This window comes from Leptonychotes weddellii, chromosome 4 (genome assembly GCF_054177405.1).
Source record: "Leptonychotes weddellii isolate Sample4059 chromosome 4, ASM5417740v2, whole genome shotgun sequence".
Taxonomy (NCBI): Eukaryota; Metazoa; Chordata; class Mammalia; order Carnivora; family Phocidae; genus Leptonychotes; species Leptonychotes weddellii.
Window position 1 is genome coordinate 83,361,907 of NC_138372.1, and position 18,512 is coordinate 83,380,418.

At 41.2% G+C, this 18,512-nt stretch overlaps 1 protein-coding gene and 1 pseudogene across 1 annotated transcript in view; both read right to left on the reverse strand.

Moving 5' to 3' along the window:
- SLC25A24 (solute carrier family 25 member 24) overlaps positions 1-18,512 on the reverse strand; it is a 52,036-nt gene that overhangs the window by 20,664 nt on the left and 12,860 nt on the right. The window contains exons 2-3 of the mRNA XM_006744992.3: positions 15,490-15,616; positions 11,373-11,460 (exon numbers count right to left, since the gene is read on the reverse strand). Coding sequence (XP_006745055.2) covers positions 11,373-11,460; positions 15,490-15,616 — 215 coding nt within the window. The remainder of the gene's footprint in view (positions 1-11,372; positions 11,461-15,489; positions 15,617-18,512) is intronic.
- Positions 1,244-11,364, reverse strand: LOC145720849 (segment polarity protein dishevelled homolog DVL-3 pseudogene; annotated as a pseudogene).

Here is an 18,512-nt window from a genome sequence, read left to right on the forward strand (position 1 = left end):
GAGAATATTTACTGAATGAATAAACGAATTCTAAATTCCGTAGCTTAAAGCCACAGAACACTCACAAACGTCTTATATAAAAGAGTCTGTGGGTTTAAATTGCATTTCTCTTCAAATCACCAATGAGGTTGAACATCCCTTATCATATTCACTTGCGATTCATGTTTCCCCTTGTGTGAAATGCCTATTTGTGTCTTTTGCCCATTTTTTTAATGGGTTGGGTATCTTTTTCTTTTATATGTATAGTTCTTTATATAGTTAATTCTAATACTTCAAGTTATAAATTAGCAAATACCTTTGTCTTTTCACTTTGTTTATGCTATCTGTGAATAGATGCTCTTAATTTTAATACAGCTGAATGTATCGATCTTTTCATTTATGTTACTGCCTTTCATGTCTTTTTTTTTTTCTTTCTTTCAGATAATTCCTTCCCTACACTGAGGTAAAGACACTTGCTTTTCTTCGCCTACAAGTATGATAGTTTAACTTCCACATTTAGGTTGATTTTTACGTATGGTGTGAGACAGGTACCCAGTTTCATTTCCGTCTGCATGGATAACCAGAGGCATCAGCAGCACGTACTGCATAGTCTCTTCTCTTCTGCAAAGTGATCTGCAAAGCTACTTCTCTTGTGTGACAAACCCCAAATATGGATGGGTCTGTTTCTGGGATATTATGCTCCATTTGTCAACTTATCCATACGTGTACCACTACCCCTATCTTAATTATGGCTTAATAACAACTCTCGATATATGATAGAGCAGGTCCCCTGCTTCCCATGGCTCTTCAAGAATGTCTAGGTTATTCTTGGGCTCTTTGATATCAATTTGAGATTCAGCTTAACAAGTTTCTTAAAAAAAAAAAAAAAACTACTTTTTTTTTCAATGGCATTGAATCATTATCAATTTGGAGAAAAGGTGCATCTTTTCTGTACTTTGTAATCTAACAAAATGTTTTAAGTTGCCCTTTTAAAAGTACTGATTGTGGTATATTATGCTTTCTAAATACAGCTAATGTTTTGTAAAAGATTTTACTTATTTATTTGACAGAGAGAGACCCAGCGAGAGAGGGAACACAAGCAGGGGGATTGAGAGAGGGAGAAGCAGGCTCCCCGCTGAGCAGGGAGCCCGATGCAGGGCTCGATCCCAGGACCCTGGGATCATGACCTGAGCCGAAGTCAGACGCCTAATGACTAAGCCACCCAGGTGCCCCTATATACAGCTAACTTTTTTTTCTATATAGCTAACAGATCACGAATATTTTCTCTAAAATATTTACATCTAGGGGCACCTGAGTAGCTAAGTCGGTTGGGCATCAGACTCTTGGTTTTGGCTCAGGTCATGATCTCATGGGTTATGAGATGGAGCTCAGCATTGGGCTCTGCACTCAGAGGACTCTCTCCCTATCCCTCCCCCCACTCACATGCACTCTCTCTCTCTCTCAAATAAATCTGTAAAATGTATCTATATAAAAAAAGTAAAATACATACATCTACGTCATAAATGATGTTGGCCTATAATTTCCTTCTCTCACTAGTTGTCTGCCTTTGCTGTTATGCTTAGCACGACCTCACAGAATGGATCGGATACTGCACTTGTACACTCTCCATATATTTGTAGACCTGTTCTTTAATAGTTTGTAAGAACCATCTGGGGCTAAAGTTTTCTTTATGGGAAAATTTTTAATTACTGATGTGATGTGTTTGTTTAGGTACTATTGGCTATTTCTTCTTGATTTAGTTTTGGTAAATTATATCTGTCTGGAAATTCTTCTATTTCATGTTTTCAAATTTATTGGCATAAAATTATTTGTGACATTTTATTATCTTTGAAAAATTTCTGATGTGTCTTTGCAATCATTTATTTTTCCATTTGTTATTATTTATTTCCATCTCATTTCTTTTTTTTTTAAGATTTTTTAAATTTATTTATTTGACAGAGAGAGACACAGCGAGAGGGGGAACACAAGCAGGGGGAGTGGGAGAGGGAGAAGCAGACCTCCTGCGGAGAAGGGAGCCCGATGCGGGGCTCGATCCCAGGACCCTGGGACCATGACCTGAGCCGAAGGCAGACGCTTAATGACTGAGCCACCCAGGCATCCCCTCATTTCTCTTTTTTCTTCATCAGTCTCTCCAGAAGTTTGTCTTTTCCAATAACCGATGTTTGACTTTGTTGATGTATTACCGTATCTCTGCATTCTATTTCCACTGCGCTTCCTTAATTACCTCCTTCTTTCTACCTTCTTTGAAATTATTCTGATTTCTCCCTTTAAATTAGCACATTAATTCTCAGCCTTAATTCCTTTCTTTCCTTTTGAATTTATTTCTGCTTACTTCCCTTGCAGGTGTCAGACCAAGTAAAAAAGATGGAGGAATGCAGAGAGGAACACAGCTGGCCTGGGATGGGAGTGGCCTGGAAGTGAGGCAGGGGCCCTGTTCACATCACACCCACAAAGAACTCACTGGGGTGTCCCCATGACCATGTGGAAGGACTGTCTGCTGGCGGTCAGTCTGGGAGCATGTGGGCCAGGTCTCAGCCTGGAGGGGCTCCTGGGGGCCCCAGGGCCACAGGTGGTGGAGGCACCATCAGCATGGGGGGACCACAGAAAGAAGGCCCACCGCGGGGGCTGTAGCTCAGATGCATGCGGGGGCTGCAAAGGCTGCTGGTCATTGAGTGGTGGCTGCAGAGGCTATGCTCCCATGGCCCCCAGGCTGCTGTGGGTTGTGTGGTCCCACTCATTGCCGTTGCCGCCCAACGTCAAGGTCCTTCCTCTTCTGCCGGTCACTGTCACTACAGTTGGAGCCTCCGCTCCAGCCGCCTTCACGGTACTGAGGGCAGGCACTGCCCCCGCCATAGCTGTACCCCAGCTCTGGGAAGCCCAGGCACAGGTGGTAGGGGCGTGGGGGCAGCAGGTACTGGTAAGGGAAAGCCTTGGACCAAGGGGTGGCCCCCGGGTGTGGCAAAGGGGCCAGTGTGTCCTGGTAGAGGTGCCATGGAAGCCATCGCGGTCGTGGAGGGACACGTTAGCCACGGTGCCACAAAGGGCTCTGAAGATGTAGAAGCACTGCTCAGAGAAGGTGATCTTCTTGATCGTGGATGAAGCTGCTTCCAGAAGGCTGTTAGCATACTTGCTGGCCTCCTGCCAAGCAGTGAAGCCTTCCACATTGTGGTACAGCAAGTCCACCACATCCAAGCCAACAAAAACACTGGGGATGGTGATCCTGAGTCACATGCGGCCACCGACCTCCAGCGCAGATTCAGAGGAGGCCATGGCTTTGACGGTGGCGGCCACATCCGTGTGGATGGACAGGTGTGAGTCACATCCAGGCACTCTGTGTCATGGATGGAGCTGGTGATGGAAGAGCCAGTGGAGGTGATGGTGCTCAGGACAGGGCTCATGCCATAGGCTACAGGGTGGGTGACCCAGGATTCAGGGTCAGTAGGCCAGAAGGGCTCACTCCTGGACAGTGTGAAGCAGCCACGTGGACTTGGGTCCCAGCCCCCTGGCTACAGTCAGGGTGATGGCCCCCGTCTGTGCACAGTCTCAGGCAAAACCACTACTGCACCTTCATTACTCATGTTCTCACAGCTCACCTAGCTTGCCTGTAACAGCGCATCTTCTAGATCTATGCCTCCATTAGCAGCCACGGCCCCAGCCTTCATGATAGAGACAATGTCAATGCCTCCGTCACCACGCTCTTTGCCTTGGCCCACAGTGGAGATGCACAGAAAGTTGTACTTTCCCATGAGAGTGACCATGATGATGGTGAGTGACACGGTGGAGTCCATGGTGCTGCTGAAGGACCAGGACCACTCAGGCCGTGACACCTCCTGCTTCCGATGCCGCTTGTCTTCTCATCAGGTGTAAGGGGCTGCTCTGCTCTGTGGAGCTGAGGATGCAGTCATCCTCATCCAATCGAAGAAGCTGGTGGTCTCCAACTCGCTGTTCATAAAGGCCGAGCTATCACAGCCCCCTGGCTCTCACCACGCTCCACCTTTGCAGTTCCATTTAGCTGGGTTGTGTGCTCTGGGCTGTCCCTCCTGCATGGCCACTCACGCTGGGCAGATATGAAGGAGTCCGTCTCTGTGTCACTGCCCAGGTTTTCCTGGCTGCCCCCACCAGCACAAGGGTGGAAGGACAGGGCCAGGAGTCCCCAATGCCTCCCGTGCGCTCCATGGGCAGTAGCAGTTCCGGTGGGTTGTCAGCACAGAAGGGAGCTGGCTCTGGGTGCAGCCCTCAGTGGACAGCACCCTCAGCTAGGCATTGTCATCCCACACCTCCTCCTTCACCACTCCAAAACCGTGGTCCATAGACTTGAAGAAGAATATACAGCTGGGTCGCTGCAGAATGCCCTTCAAGTCTGCCAAGGTGACACACTTGGCGAGCAGGGGCAGTGTCTCCTGCCCATCCAGGTGGTAGATGATCTTGGTCTCACTCATTGCTCTGGCCTGGCAGCCTGTGCACCCCTTAATTCTTCTCTAATACAAGCTTTAAAGCCATAAAATTCCCCCTACGTACCACTTTAGCTGTATCTCAAAAGCTTTCATGTGTGATATTCTTTCAAGTCAAAGTATCCTTGAATGTCTACTATGATTTCCTCTTTGGCCCAAAAATTATTGAGAAGTGTATATCATATCCAAAACCAATGTATTTTTAGAACTTACTTCCACTATTAACTTCTAAATTAATATATATGGTAAAAGAAAATGGTCTCTGTGATACCGATTATTTGAAATGTGTTAAGCCTGGCTTTATGGTCTACTATAAAATCAATTTTTATACATGCTATAAGTACATGAGAAAAAAAATCTTTTCTGGTTTTTTGGTACAAGGTTCCACTGTATGCCCATTAAGTCAAGCTTATTCATTTCTCTCCATCTTGACTAAGTTTTTTCTCAGCTTGATCTAACAAGTATAGGAAGATATATGTTAAAATTTCTCACTACTATAAAAAATCTGTCAATTTATCCCTGGAATTCTATCACCCAACTTAAAAATTTTATGCCTTTGGGGTGACTTTTAAGATTTTATTTATTTATTTTTTATTTTTTTAAGATTATTTATTTATTTGACAGAAAGAGAGAGACAGCGAGAGAGGGAACACAAGCAGGGGGAGCAGGAGAGGGAGAAGCAGACTCCCTGCTGAGCAGGGAGCCCGATGCAGGGCTCGATCCCAGGACCCCAGGATCATGACCTGAGCCAAAGGCAGACACTTAACAGACTGAGCCATCCAGGCATCTCTTTGTGGTGAATTTTAAATGTGGTGACACTTCATTTCCCATGAATGTTTTTTACCTTATAATTTTATCCGATATTAATTAGCTACTTCAGCTTGCTTTTAGTTTGTAGGATTTTGTTTTCCTTTTTCTTTCATCTGACTATCTCTGTGTTCTAGCAAATCTTGTTTTTATTTTGAGATACATTAAAAGTTCACTATAAGTAGGGATCATAAAAAAACGTAATATAGTTTCACACCACTGTGAAGTTAGTATTTTTCTCCTTTCCCTTTTTCATTGTTAATAATATTTTTCAATTAGTATATTCTGTCACAATACTATGAAAATATTGAAATTCTTTGTCCCCATCAGATTGTACACTAAACTGAGAAAATCCTGGCTGGCCAGAAGCAATAACCTCCTAACTTACTCTTCTCTCCCACCCCACACCCCCCAAAAAGATAATAACTTTATTTAACCTGTCCCATTTGGGAATGGAGGTGAAAGGAAAACAGGACCTAACATTATTTCAGGGCACATCTTGGTGGGGTTTGAACTTATTTCTCCCATCCTATCTTCTGCTTTCTATTTGTCTCATTTTTTTCTTTGTTTTCCTCCTTTCTTTACTTTGTTGGAATGCCTGAATTTTGTGCTTGTTGATTTTCTTATTCTATTTTTCCCCTTACTGGTTTAGAAGTTATATACTCAATTCCTAGACTTTCAGCAGTTTACCCTGAAATTTTACCATGTACACATAACAACAAAATCTAAAGTTATTATTTTACTTCCTTCTCCTGAATAAGAATCTTAGGACAGTGTGAAATAAATTATTCTCTCCTGACTCACTCTTCTCGTCTACTATTTCAGCTGTCCTTTTTCTTAAATCCTACAAATTGGTCATTAATATTACATTCATGGCTGTCTCCGATGGACCACGCAAACAGCTCATGGACCACCAGCTAAGAGACAGACCACCAGTGGTCTAGAGAGCATTCTGAGAAACACTGCCTGACCCATTGCCCGAATGTGCCCTTCACAACATGCTTCCATGTCTGAACGTGTCTTTCCCTCTATCTAGAATGTCCTGCCCCTCACCCTTTTTCACTAGGATAACTTCTACTCATTCTTCAACACATTCTTCAATATTTTCTGAGGGCACATGATTACAAGGTGCTGAGTATGTAACAGTTAACAGGACAGAAGTGGTCTGTGCCCTCGAAGCTTAGTGTAGTAGGAAAAACGGGCACTAAACAATAGCAACTAATAGCTAATATTCACTGAGCCTTTGCTAGGCATTGTTCTAAGCACTTCGCAAGCAAATTCATTTAATCCTGAAAACAATCCTATATACTTTCTATTGTCTCCATTTTATACACAGAGAGAGGCTAAGTATTTTGTCCTGGATCACAGGCCTGGTAAGTGGAGTAGAATTAAGTATTTCATTCCAAGCCAGGCATTCTAACTTCAGAAACTGTATTTCTAACCACTAAGCTATAGAAATAAGCTCATGGTTACCACCTGTAAGAACCACAGAGCAGAGAAACAAGTCACACAAATAAAGAAAACCGCTGTAGGGTGGAAGGGGGCAGATTTAGACAGCATAGCTCTCTCTGAGGTGAAAACTGAAGGCTAATAAAGGATAGGGGAGGGGAGAGGTTTAGTCCCTTAAGCAGTAAGAACTGCAAGTGCTCCAAAGTTGGAAATGACTCTTAGAGAATTCAAAGAACTGAAAGAAACATGGTGGAAGCATTGTCCACAGACATGCCTAGCTCTTCATCATATCCTTTAATAAACTGGAAAATGTAAGTAAATATTTCCCTGAGTTCTGTAAGCCGCTTTTACTAAGCAAGAGATGGCTAGGGCTTCATCCAGCCAAAGAGGTCGAAGTGGTTCTGGAAACTTTGGTGGTGGTCGTGGAGGTGGTTTTGGTGGGAATGACAACTTTGGTCGTGGAGGGAACTTCAGTGGTCGAGGTGGCTTTGGTGGCCGTGGGGATGGCCATAACGGATTTGGTCGTGATGGAAGCAACTTTGGAGGTGGCGGAAGCTATAATGATTTTGGCAACCACAACAATCAATCCTCAAATTTTGGACCCATGAAAGGAGGAAATTTTGGAGGCAGAAGCTCTGCCCCCTATGGTGGTGGAGGCCAATACTTTGCCAAACCACGAAACCAAGGTGGCTGTGGTGGTTCCAGCAGCAGCCGTAGCTATGACAGTGGCAGGAGGTTTTCATGACTGCCAGGAAACAAGGCTTAGCAGGAGAGAAGAGCCAGAGAAGTGACAGGGAAGCTACAGGTTACAACAGATTTGTGAACTCAACCAAGCACAGTGGGGGCAGGGCCTAGCTGCTACAAAGAAGACATGTTTTAGACAATACTCATGTGTATGGGCAAAAAGCTTGAGGACTGTATTTGTGACTAACTGTATAACAGGTTATTTTAGTTTCTGTTCTGTGGAAAGTGTAAAGCATTCCAACAAAGGGTTTTAATGTAGTTTGGGGTTTTTTTGTGGGTTTTTTTTGCACCCATGGTGTTGGTTGCTAAATGTAATAGTCTGATCATGACACTGAATAAATGTGTCTTCAAAAAAAAAAAGAATATTCAGTCCCCCACTCCGATTTCTCCAGAGAGGGGAGAGAGGTTTACAATAGAGTTAATAATTGAACATGCTTATGTGAGGAAGCCCCCATAAAATCCCCCAAAGTATGGGTTCAGAGAACTTTCACGTCGGTGAACACATCCATACCAGGAGGGTAACACACCCCAACTCCACAGGGACAGAAGCTCATGTGCTTGGGACCCTCCCAGACCTCACCTTACGTATCTCTTCATCTGGCTATTCATCTGTACCCTTTATCATATCCTTTAATAAACTGGAAGATGTAAGTAAATATTTCCCTGAGTTCTGTAAGCTGCTCTGAAGAAGGAGGTCTTGGGAACCTCCAATGTGTAGCCAAGTCAGACAGAAACTGAGGGTAACATGGGGACCTACTATCTGTGATTGGCATCGAACTGGGGAGGAGTCTTGTGAGACTGAGCCCTTAACCTATGGGATCTGATACTATCTCTGGGCAGATAGTATTAGAATTAAGCTAAATTGTAGGGTACCAGGGATAATGTCACAGATAATTGCCTATTGTGGGGCAGGGGGGGCGGGGGAATCCACACATTTGATGACCAGAGGTGTCAGAAGTGAAGTGTTTTCTGTGTTAGTAAAGAAGACACACAGAGAAAGGAAAACGGAGGTTTTTCCAGTATAAACATATTCTAGTATTTTTGCTGAAGCATCACAAATGCTAATAATAATAATAACCCAAAAGTGTAAAAGAATATACAATTTATTAGCCATCAGGGAAATACAAATCAAAACAATAATGAGATACATTATACCCACGTAGATGGTAAAAAGCAAAAGACAACAAATAACAAGTGTTGGGAGGATGTGGAGAAACTAAAACCCTCATACATGGCTGTTGGAATTATAAAATGATGCAGTCACTTTCAAAAACAGTCTGGCAGTTCCTCAAAATGTTAAACATAAAGTTATCATATAATCAAGTCATTCCACCTCTAGGTATATACCCAAGAGAACTGAAAACATATGTTCACACAAAAACTTGTACATGAATTATTCATAATAGCCAAAAAATGGAAACAACCAAATGCCTATCTACTGATGAATGGATAAACAAAGTATGATATATCCCTACAATGGAATGTGACTTGGTCTAAAAAAGGAATGAAGTACTGATACATGCTACAAATGCATGAACTTTGAAGATATCATGCTAAGTGAAAAAAGCCAGACACAAAAGGCCACATGCTGTAGGATTCCATTTTTTTGTGAAATGTCCAGAACAGACAAATCAGAAGAGACAAAATGTAGGTCAGTGGTTGCTGGGGGCTTGCAGAGGAGGAATAAGGAGTGACTGCTAATGGGTACCAGGTTACTTTTTGGGGTGATGAAAATGCTCCAAAATTAAGTAATGGTGATAGTTACACAAGTCCGTGAATATATTAAAAGCCAATGACTTATTTCACTTAGCATAATCTCCTCCAGTCCCATCCATGTTGATGCAAAAGTTGGGTATTCATCCTTTCTGATGGCTGAGTAATATTCCATTGTATATACGGACCACATCTTCTTTATCCATTCATCTGTTGAAGGGCATCTCGGCTCTTTCCACAGTTTGGCTATTGTGGGCGTTGCTGCTATGAACATTGGGGTGCATATGGCCCTTCTTTTCACTACATCTGTGTCTTTGGGGTAAATACCCAGGAGTGCAATTGCTGAGTCATAGGGTAGCTCTATTTTTAATTTTTTGAGGCACCTCCACACTCTTTTCCAAAGCGGCTGCACCAACTTGCATTCCCACCAACAGTGTAAGAGGGTTCCCCTTTCTCCACAACCTCTCCAACATTTGTTGTTCTTGCCTTGTCAATTTTTGCCATTTTAACTGGTGTACAGTGATATCTCAGTGCGGTGTTTTTTTTTTTTTTTTTAAGATTGATTTATTTGACAGAGAGAAAGAGACAGTGAGAGAGGGAACACAAGCGGGGGAGTGGGAGAGGGAGAAGGAGGCTCTCCGCCGAGCAGGGAGCCTGATGCGGGGCTCGACCCCAGGACCCTGGGATCACGACCTGAGCCTAAGGGAGGCGCTCAACCGACTGCGCCACCCAGGCGCCCCTCAGTGTGGTTTTGATTTGAATTTCCCTGATGGCTAATGATGATGAACATTTTTTCATGTGTCTGTTAGCCATTTGTATGTCTTCTTTTGAGAAGTGTCTGTTCATGTCTTCTGCCCATTTTTTGACTTGATTATTTGTTTCACTTTGTGGAACATAAGGAATAGCATGGAGGACATTAGGAGAAGGAAGGGAAAAATGAAGGGGGGGAAATCGGAGGGGGAGATGAACCATGAGAGACTAGGGACTCCGAGAAACTGAGGGTTCTAGAGGGGAGGGGGTTGGGGGGATAGGGTAGCCCAGTGATGGGTAGTAAGGAGGGCACATACTGCATGGAGCACTGGGTGTTATACGCAAACAATGAATCATGGAACACTACATCAAAAATTAATGAGGGTGCTCGCTTCAGCAGCACATATACCAAAAATTAATGAGATACTGTATGGTGACTAACATAATAAAATAAAATTAAAAAAACAAACAAACCTTCAATTCCCTGGAAGAATGACTTCAGCAACAGAATATTACATGCCCCATACCCCACTGTCAAAATCCGGTTTACCCCTTTTCATTTTTTTAGTTTTTCATCTCCTCAGGAAAGCCTTCCTCATCCAGTGTTAACAATAGCAACATCATGCCCAAGCTCTGAGACTTGGGCCCTCCTGTTGAGCGGCTGCTTTTAAAAGAAATTCTGAACAGAAAGAAAGGAGGAAAATGCTACTGGTACAGATATAAAAGGAGATAAACTCAACAATAAAGCCATTTAGCAGAAACTTTTTAGATAATGTCAAAAACTGAAAGCATTCACAGGAATATAATATAAGCACCCTTTTCTGTTTTCCATTACCACAAAAAAAATTAATTAGTTCCTATGGTGTGTTTGTAATAGAAGAGTCTTCAAAGGCACTGAGACTTTAGAGATTATTGCTCTATCCTGTGAAATAAAACATTAAGGCTGTAAAGGTCTGACTCACTAAACAGCTGAATTGGTTACCCTGGGCAATAATGTTCAAATTGCCATCTCCATTTTCTGAGAGTTTAAATTGGTATTTCTTTGTGAACCTTTGGAATTTCCCACTTATCCAGTGACATGTAGGTTAAATAATGTGATGAATCTGCTAAACATCTTATCTTGGAACAATGAGTTCCATTATCACCTTAGAAACCAAATGGGAAAAATGGCAGCACGAAAATGCCTAGGTTCCTTCTCTATGAACACCTCACTGCCATTCCACTGCCCCAGGGGCCTTCCTTGCAAGAGAGAATCCAATCTGAGCTTACGCTTCCCACTCCTACACCTTAAATATGTACATACAAAACAAAAAGGAAGACAGATACTGAACACACATAATGAGGAATGGTTAAGGTGTAGAGAGTTTTCAGCTATACTTAAAATGAAGATCTTGAATACGAGATATGAAAATTAACGTCAAAGAAAGCCCACAATTGCCAGTAAGATAAAAAGCTTACCTCTGAAGAATCAACTCTGCTTGCTGTTCAGAAACAGTTAGACCTAGTATCTGGAGAGACTGGACAATTTCGGAAGCCTCAATTACTCCTTTAAAAAATGAAAAAGAGCATAAACTCAGACTCAGAACGGATAAGGATCTTACAAATCGTGAATTTCAAAACTCTCATTTTGTAAGGGAAAGCGTTGGACTCATTAAGGCAAAATTATGATTCTAGGTGAGTTACAGATTTGCTTAAATACATACTGCAACACCAACTCAAAGTTTAACAAATACACTAAACAAGTACACAGATGTTATCTCATTCAGAAATCATGAAGTCTCATCGGTAAATAATAATAATCCATCTAAAGAAGAAGGGACTGAGAGCTTATGTGGCCTTACCAAGTAACAACATTAAGCAGCAGGACTGAGACTCAAATCAAGACACTCTGATTCCAAAGTAAATTCCATTAGGTTAGGATCAATTAATTTCACACGTATGCATTTCTAGATTTTAATAAATGACTAGGCAATTTTCATACATGTAAAGATGTGTTGCACGGGGTTAAAAGGAAGTAGAAAATGACTAAAAGAAGCCAAAGAGTGGGGACTATTCTTTTGAGAAATGTGGCAATAAAAATAAAGAAAGCGGGGATGGTAGGACAATGGAAGAGGGAAGGTTATTATTATTAGAGAAATTAGTGCATGTTTGTAGATAGAACGAGATGAAACAGAAGAGAGGAAGAAAGAGAAAACAGAAGCAATAAATGGGAGTCATAAATACTGCATTTCCCTCAAGCAGCTCACAGACTCATGACCCCAAGACCAATATGCATGAAATAGGAGGAAACCAAACAAAGCACGAGAGGGTCTGCTGCCAAACAGTATTAATGGCAAAGTTCGCCAGGAAAAGAGGCGGACAAAAATTACTGTTAGTGGTGAAAGCAAAGACTTCATTTAAGAGAAGGACTCTGAAGAAATCCCAGGATTTGGAAAGAATTTTCCTGGGGAGAAGAAAAGAGAAACATGAGATTCTGCATAATGCAAAAAACTGTGAGAGGGATCAATTTGTTTAGCAATGAAATTCCTTAAATGCCATTCTGAATATTCTCCATTATAATTGCACTCTTAAAGAAATACAGTCAATTCTCATTATTCTTGGTAATTATGTTCTACAAGGTCACTATGAACCCTGAATTATCAAACCATTGTTCTTATGGGGAATACAGGGTTAGGTTCCTTGGGCCTCTGGTCACAACGTATTCATCGACCAATCAATATAAAACCTTGTCGGTATAAAACCTTGTTATAGGTGTGTATAAATACTATACAATACCATATTAGAGTGTTGATTCTTTTTTTTTTTTTAAAGATTTTATTTATTTATTTGAGAGAGAGCATGAGAGGGGGGAGGGTCAGAGGGAGAAGCAGACTCCCTGCCGAGCAGGGAGCCCAATGCGGGACTCGATCCAGGGACTCCAGGATCATGACCTGAGCCGAAGGCAGTCGCTTAACCAACTGAGCCACCCAGGCGCCCTAGAGTGTTGATTCTATAACATTGAACTCATGGCCAATAATACTACAACTCATGCCTGAATGAAGTATATCTTCTTGCATTTAGGAATGCCAGACAGCACTTCAGCACTATGGTTGGGAGCCACTGTCAACAGCAAAACCACCAACAAAAAGCACAAAAATGCAAGAAACATGGCACTAAGTGGACTGCAGAAGGACACTTGTTTACAGTATGAGAGCTCAAACAAGAAAGCAGAGCATCATTTACTTCGATCTCAGCAAGAAATGTGCTCGCCAAGCAAATGAAGTCAAGCCCATGAAGGACTGCTAAAATGCCGCAAGCACTGATTTTGGAGTTACTTTTGGGGTTAAATTTTAGCAAGTAGGCAAATTCTCAAATACACAATCCACAAATAAGGAGGAAAGACTGTTTATGCTTTGCTTGAAGAAGTCTGAAACACAAAAATATGAATTTATAATGAGAAACTGTTTGAAAATCTACAAACAAGATAAATTAAGTAAAAACTGTTTTCATTTACTACAAATGTATCACAAAATTTCACCTTCAATTATTTCCTCTGGTTCATGTAGAATTTTCTGAAAGGGACAACTGATACAGGCACAACTTACATACCAGGATGACCCACCTCTGCTTAGCTGGCAGATGCCCCTGAGGTGGCTCCATCTCCCAGCTACTGCCTGCCTCCACACTACACAGTCCTACTACGTGACTGAGCTGTAGTGGGCTCAAGATAGGATGAAAGTTTGCAGAAAAGCAAAGCTGGTTGTAAGAACTGCATTTTGTGGGGTGCCTGGGGGGCTCAGTCGTTAAGTGTCTGCCTTTGGCTCAGGTCATGATCCCATGATCCCAGGGTCCTGGGATCGAGTTCCACATTGGGCTCCCTGCTCAGTGGGAAGCCTACTCCCCCCTCTCCCACTCCCCCTGCTTGTGTTCCCTCTCTCACTGTCTCTATCAAATAGATAAATAAAATCTTAAAAAAAAAAAAAAGAACTGCATTTTGCTAGAAGATTGGACTAAGGCTAAACTTGGAGGCATGTAGTATAAGGCTTCTAGGAGGTAACAAATGTTTGAATAGCACTACTTTCCACTACAAACTGAACTTCCTGGATGAGTATCACAGACTGAAAGCATCATCAAATCCATTCAAAGGGTTTAGTTGTTTGAAGAAATTTGCTTTATACCTAACTAAAGTTAAAGATCTTTATTCAGTATAAACAAGGGGCCAACAAACTATGACCTACTGGCCAAATAAGGTCTGTTGCCTGCTTTTATAAATAAAGTTTTATTGGAACACAGCCATGTTTATTCATGCACATACTGTTTATGGCTGTTTTTGAACTATGATAGCAGATCACTTCTCGGCCTTTTGGCTAAGATCAAGTGTGAACTATGACAGCAGAGATGAGTAACTACAACTGAGACCACACGGCCCACAAAGCTAAAATATTTACTATCTGGCCTTTTACAAAAAAAATTTGCCCGCCCCAGGTATGAACCATACTTTTTCCTCAATCCATTTGTTTGTTTGTTTGTTTGTTTTTTAAGATTTTATTTATTCATTTGAGACAAAGAGATACAGAGAGAGAGAGAGAGAGATGAGCAGGGAGAGAGGGAGAAGCAGGCTCCCCGCTGAGCCAGGAGCTCGATGTGGGGCTCGATCCCAGGACCCTGGGATCATGACCTGGGCCAAAGGCAGACGCCTAACCATCTGAGCCACCCAGTTGCCCCTATTTGTTTGTTCCTTGAATACCAAGTCTGTGAATGGAACGGCCCTGACTGTTCATATACAGGGAGGGATTTGAGGATGCATTTTAGTTTTTTTATTATCTTTTTATTAAGTTTTGTATGCATTATAATTTTTAAAAATAAATTCCCACTTCCTATCAAAGGCTACTCTAGTGATAAGGGTTTCATTACTCCTCCCTTTCTCCTACTGTGGCACTTGCTTTTTGCTCTACTCACTGGGACTCTAACTTTATTAATCTAAATCGTGAAACCATAATCCCAATCAGAAGATACATATTTAGGGGTGCCTGACTGACTCAGTTAGTAGAGCATGTGACTCTTGACCTCAGAGTGGTAAGTTCAAGCCCACATTGAGGGTAGAGTTTACTTAATTAAAAAAAAAAAAAAAGACATATATTTGAAATATTTATCTTTTTCTTCCCATTTTCATGATCAGAGTACTTGCCCTAAAGTAATTCTTTCAAAAAGATTATTAAATCTAAGATAATCTGAAAGTTTTTTAAATTTTACATTGTGCCTATATATGAACAAAAATAAATATCTCTTGCCCAGAGAACAAGGAAACATAGTTACTATTTTTAACCTATAAGTCCAATCAGCACAATATTCTATAGTGAACATATATACACAGCCCTATTCACAGATTTTAATTCAGTAGACAAGGCCATGCGTAAGTTTTCTTCACTAAAAACATAAATTCTACAGAAAAATCATATTACTATGAAAAACAAGTACTAAAACTACTAATAATTATTTTCCAAAAAAGAGAGACTAAATACATATTGTTTTACACTTTTGGAAATAGGACAGGTGCTTCTTCATAGCTGGTGATGAATACAAAATAAAGACATACCATCATTATTTTTGTCCAAACTCTTAAACGCCAATTTCATTTTTTTCTCATGGTCTTTAAGGTACTTCATAAATTCTTCAAAATCCAGCTTCCCATCTTTGTTGATATCACCAGTAGTAAAGATTTTCTATAAAAAAGGAGATTTTTAAAAATTATTTAAATTAATTATTATTTTTTAAACTACTAAATTATTTGGACATACTTATACTTCGAGCAGCCTGATTGGCTGTTCTCCTGTAAGACATGCATTTTATAAACTCCAAGATAAAAAACATACACTTGACCTAGCATGGGATTTAGATGTCTAAAACAATATATTTCCTGAGGTGCCTGGATAGCTCAGTCAGTTAATTCTGGGACTCTTGATTTTGGCTCAGGTCATGATCACAGGGCCATGAGATCAAGCCCCACATGGGGCTCAGCAATGGGCAGGGAGCCTGTTCAAGATTCTCTCTCTGCCTCTCCTTCAGCCACTACCCCCTCCCGCAACCCAGGCACATTCTCTCTCTCTCTCTCTCTCTCTCTCTCTCTCAAAAATAAATAAATAAATAAATAAAAGCAAATACATTTGTATTGTCACTGAAAAATAATTACTGTTATTTAATTACTCTCACAAATTAGATTGAGGATCATATTCACCTGAAAATTACATCCTGATTACTCAACATATACCGAGATGTGCATAATCCAAGAGAAAATGGCACAGCATTCTGGGGCCCCATTTAATGTACTAAAGTTTCATCTAAGAAGTTTATATTTTGTCAATAGAAATATCAGGGAACAACTATCATTTTGGAAATTGCAAGTTAAAAGACATGTCTGACCCCATCTTTGAACAGCTTGATTTTTTAACCTTCTTATGGTAAATAAGGACTCTAACCTACAATAATATGAAAGACTAGAGTTTCCCTTTTGAACGTTCTTTTGTATTCCTCTGTAGAAGTAAATGAAGACCAATCAAATGAGAAAAGCGAAGGCTATTTGTTCTGAGCTTAGTATATAGCAAGGCAGTCAGCCGTGGTCAGTTCTGGCTGAGACTCAAAGGCAGGCAGACAAAAGGGTGAGCAAGCTTTATAGTGGGGAAAAGGGAGGCTTCAGGTGTGCTCTGGCTGGTGGCTCTTGGCTGTAGGCAGGCTAATGAGAAGTGGGGCATCCTGTGTTTGGTTAGGGGTATGTATTTCCCTCTCCCTAGTTGGTCCTAAGTTGGAAGTGGGGACAAAAATTAGGGAAATTGTCAGGTATCAATCAATTTCTGGCCATTTGGGGCTGATTGTTACAGAAATTATTTTGCTTCATGGATTGTCTCTAGAGATGGCAATATGGACTCCTGTTAAGTCTGATTTATGGCAGGTTGGTTCCCTGGGTTGTTTACTATAGAAAAGGGGTTGGTTTCCTGAGCAGGTTACTCTAAGTTGTGGGTCAAAGTTCAATTTTAAATATGAGCAAACCATTGTCCATACTTGTATACTCAGTCTCTCACACCCCACAGTAAAAAGCCAAATAAAACGTCATTCAAAAAACCTGTTATCAGAATAAAAAGTTGTGGGGCGCCTGGGTGGCTCAGTTGGTTAAGCGACTGCCTTCGGCTCAGGTCATGATCCTGGAGTCCTGGGATCGAGTCCCATATCGGGCTCCTTGCTCTGCAGGGAGCCTGCTTCTCCCTCTCCCACTCCCCCTGCTTGTGTTCTCTCTCTCGCTGTGTCTCTCTCTGTCAAATAAATAAATAAAATCTTTAAAAAAAAAAAAAAAGAATAAAAAGTTGTATCTTTTCTTTCTTATCATTACAAAATGTAAGTACCATTTCTATTTTTTTTAACTGATGAATTCTTAATTTATATAAATGAATTTTCTACTAAGGAAGCTGGAGACATGTGGGAGAAAATTCACATTAGAACTCCCTAAAGATGTCACTGTCACCGGAGGAAAAGCCACATCAGTATTCCCCTGAAATGTAAGGTTCTGTTTGGTTGATGAAAGCCCTTCAGATTTAACTCTTCCTTGGTTTTAATATACAAGCCCTCAGTCACCACGGGGTATACAAAGCCTTTATATGGCTCACACCATCTCTTAAAAAACAAAAGACAGATTTGCAACAAATTGTTTTGATAAGTTTGTTTGATAAATTGCTTTGAAATGTGTTTCAAAGAACTGAACTTGTTTGTGGCATAAATCAGAATTTCTTTTGAAAGTTTAGTTTGTATCAAATAAACAAATACAAGTCACACTTGGAAATCTAAGTACAAGAATAAAGTACATTTAAATAAACATAAAGTAGGGCACCTCGGTGGCTCAGATAGTTAAGGGTCTGACTCTTGTTTTCGGCTCAGGTCATGATCTCAGGGTCTTGGGATCGAACCCCACATCGGGCTCCCCGCTCAGTGGGGAGTCTGCTTGTCTCCCTCTCCCTCTGCTCACTCTGTCTCTCTCTCTCAAATGAATAAACCTTTAAAAAGTAATAAATAATAAGCATAAGGGATATTTAGCTTTAAAAAGAAAAACGCTTCGGGGCGCCTGGGTGGCTCAGTTGGTTAAGCGACTGCCTTCGGCTCAGGTCATGATCCTGGAGTCCCGGGATCGAGTCCCGCATCGGGCTCCCTGCTCGGCAGGGAGTCTGCTTTGCCCTCTGACCCTATCCCCTCTCATGTGTTCTCTCTCATTCTCTCTCTCTCAAAATAAATAAATAAAATCTTAAAAAAAAAAAAAAGCTTCAAAAAAATTAAAAAACAAAAAAGAAAAAGAAAACCACTTCCATTTTTGTTCTAGGAATTACAGAAACCTAGTGAACTTTACAGAGATAACATTTTGGATTGGCCTGGTCCATAGCCAACACCCAGTCCAGGCCTCTGATACCACAAATGAGAAAATTGAGCTGCAGCACTTGGTATATAGAACATTCCCAAAACCCAGCTGCCCAGTCACTGAATGGATGATGAAAGTAAAGACTCCCAAAGCTCCCACAGCTAGTAAGAAGAGCTTTACTTAATCTTTTTTTTTTTAAAGTTTTTTTTTTATTCTTATGTTAA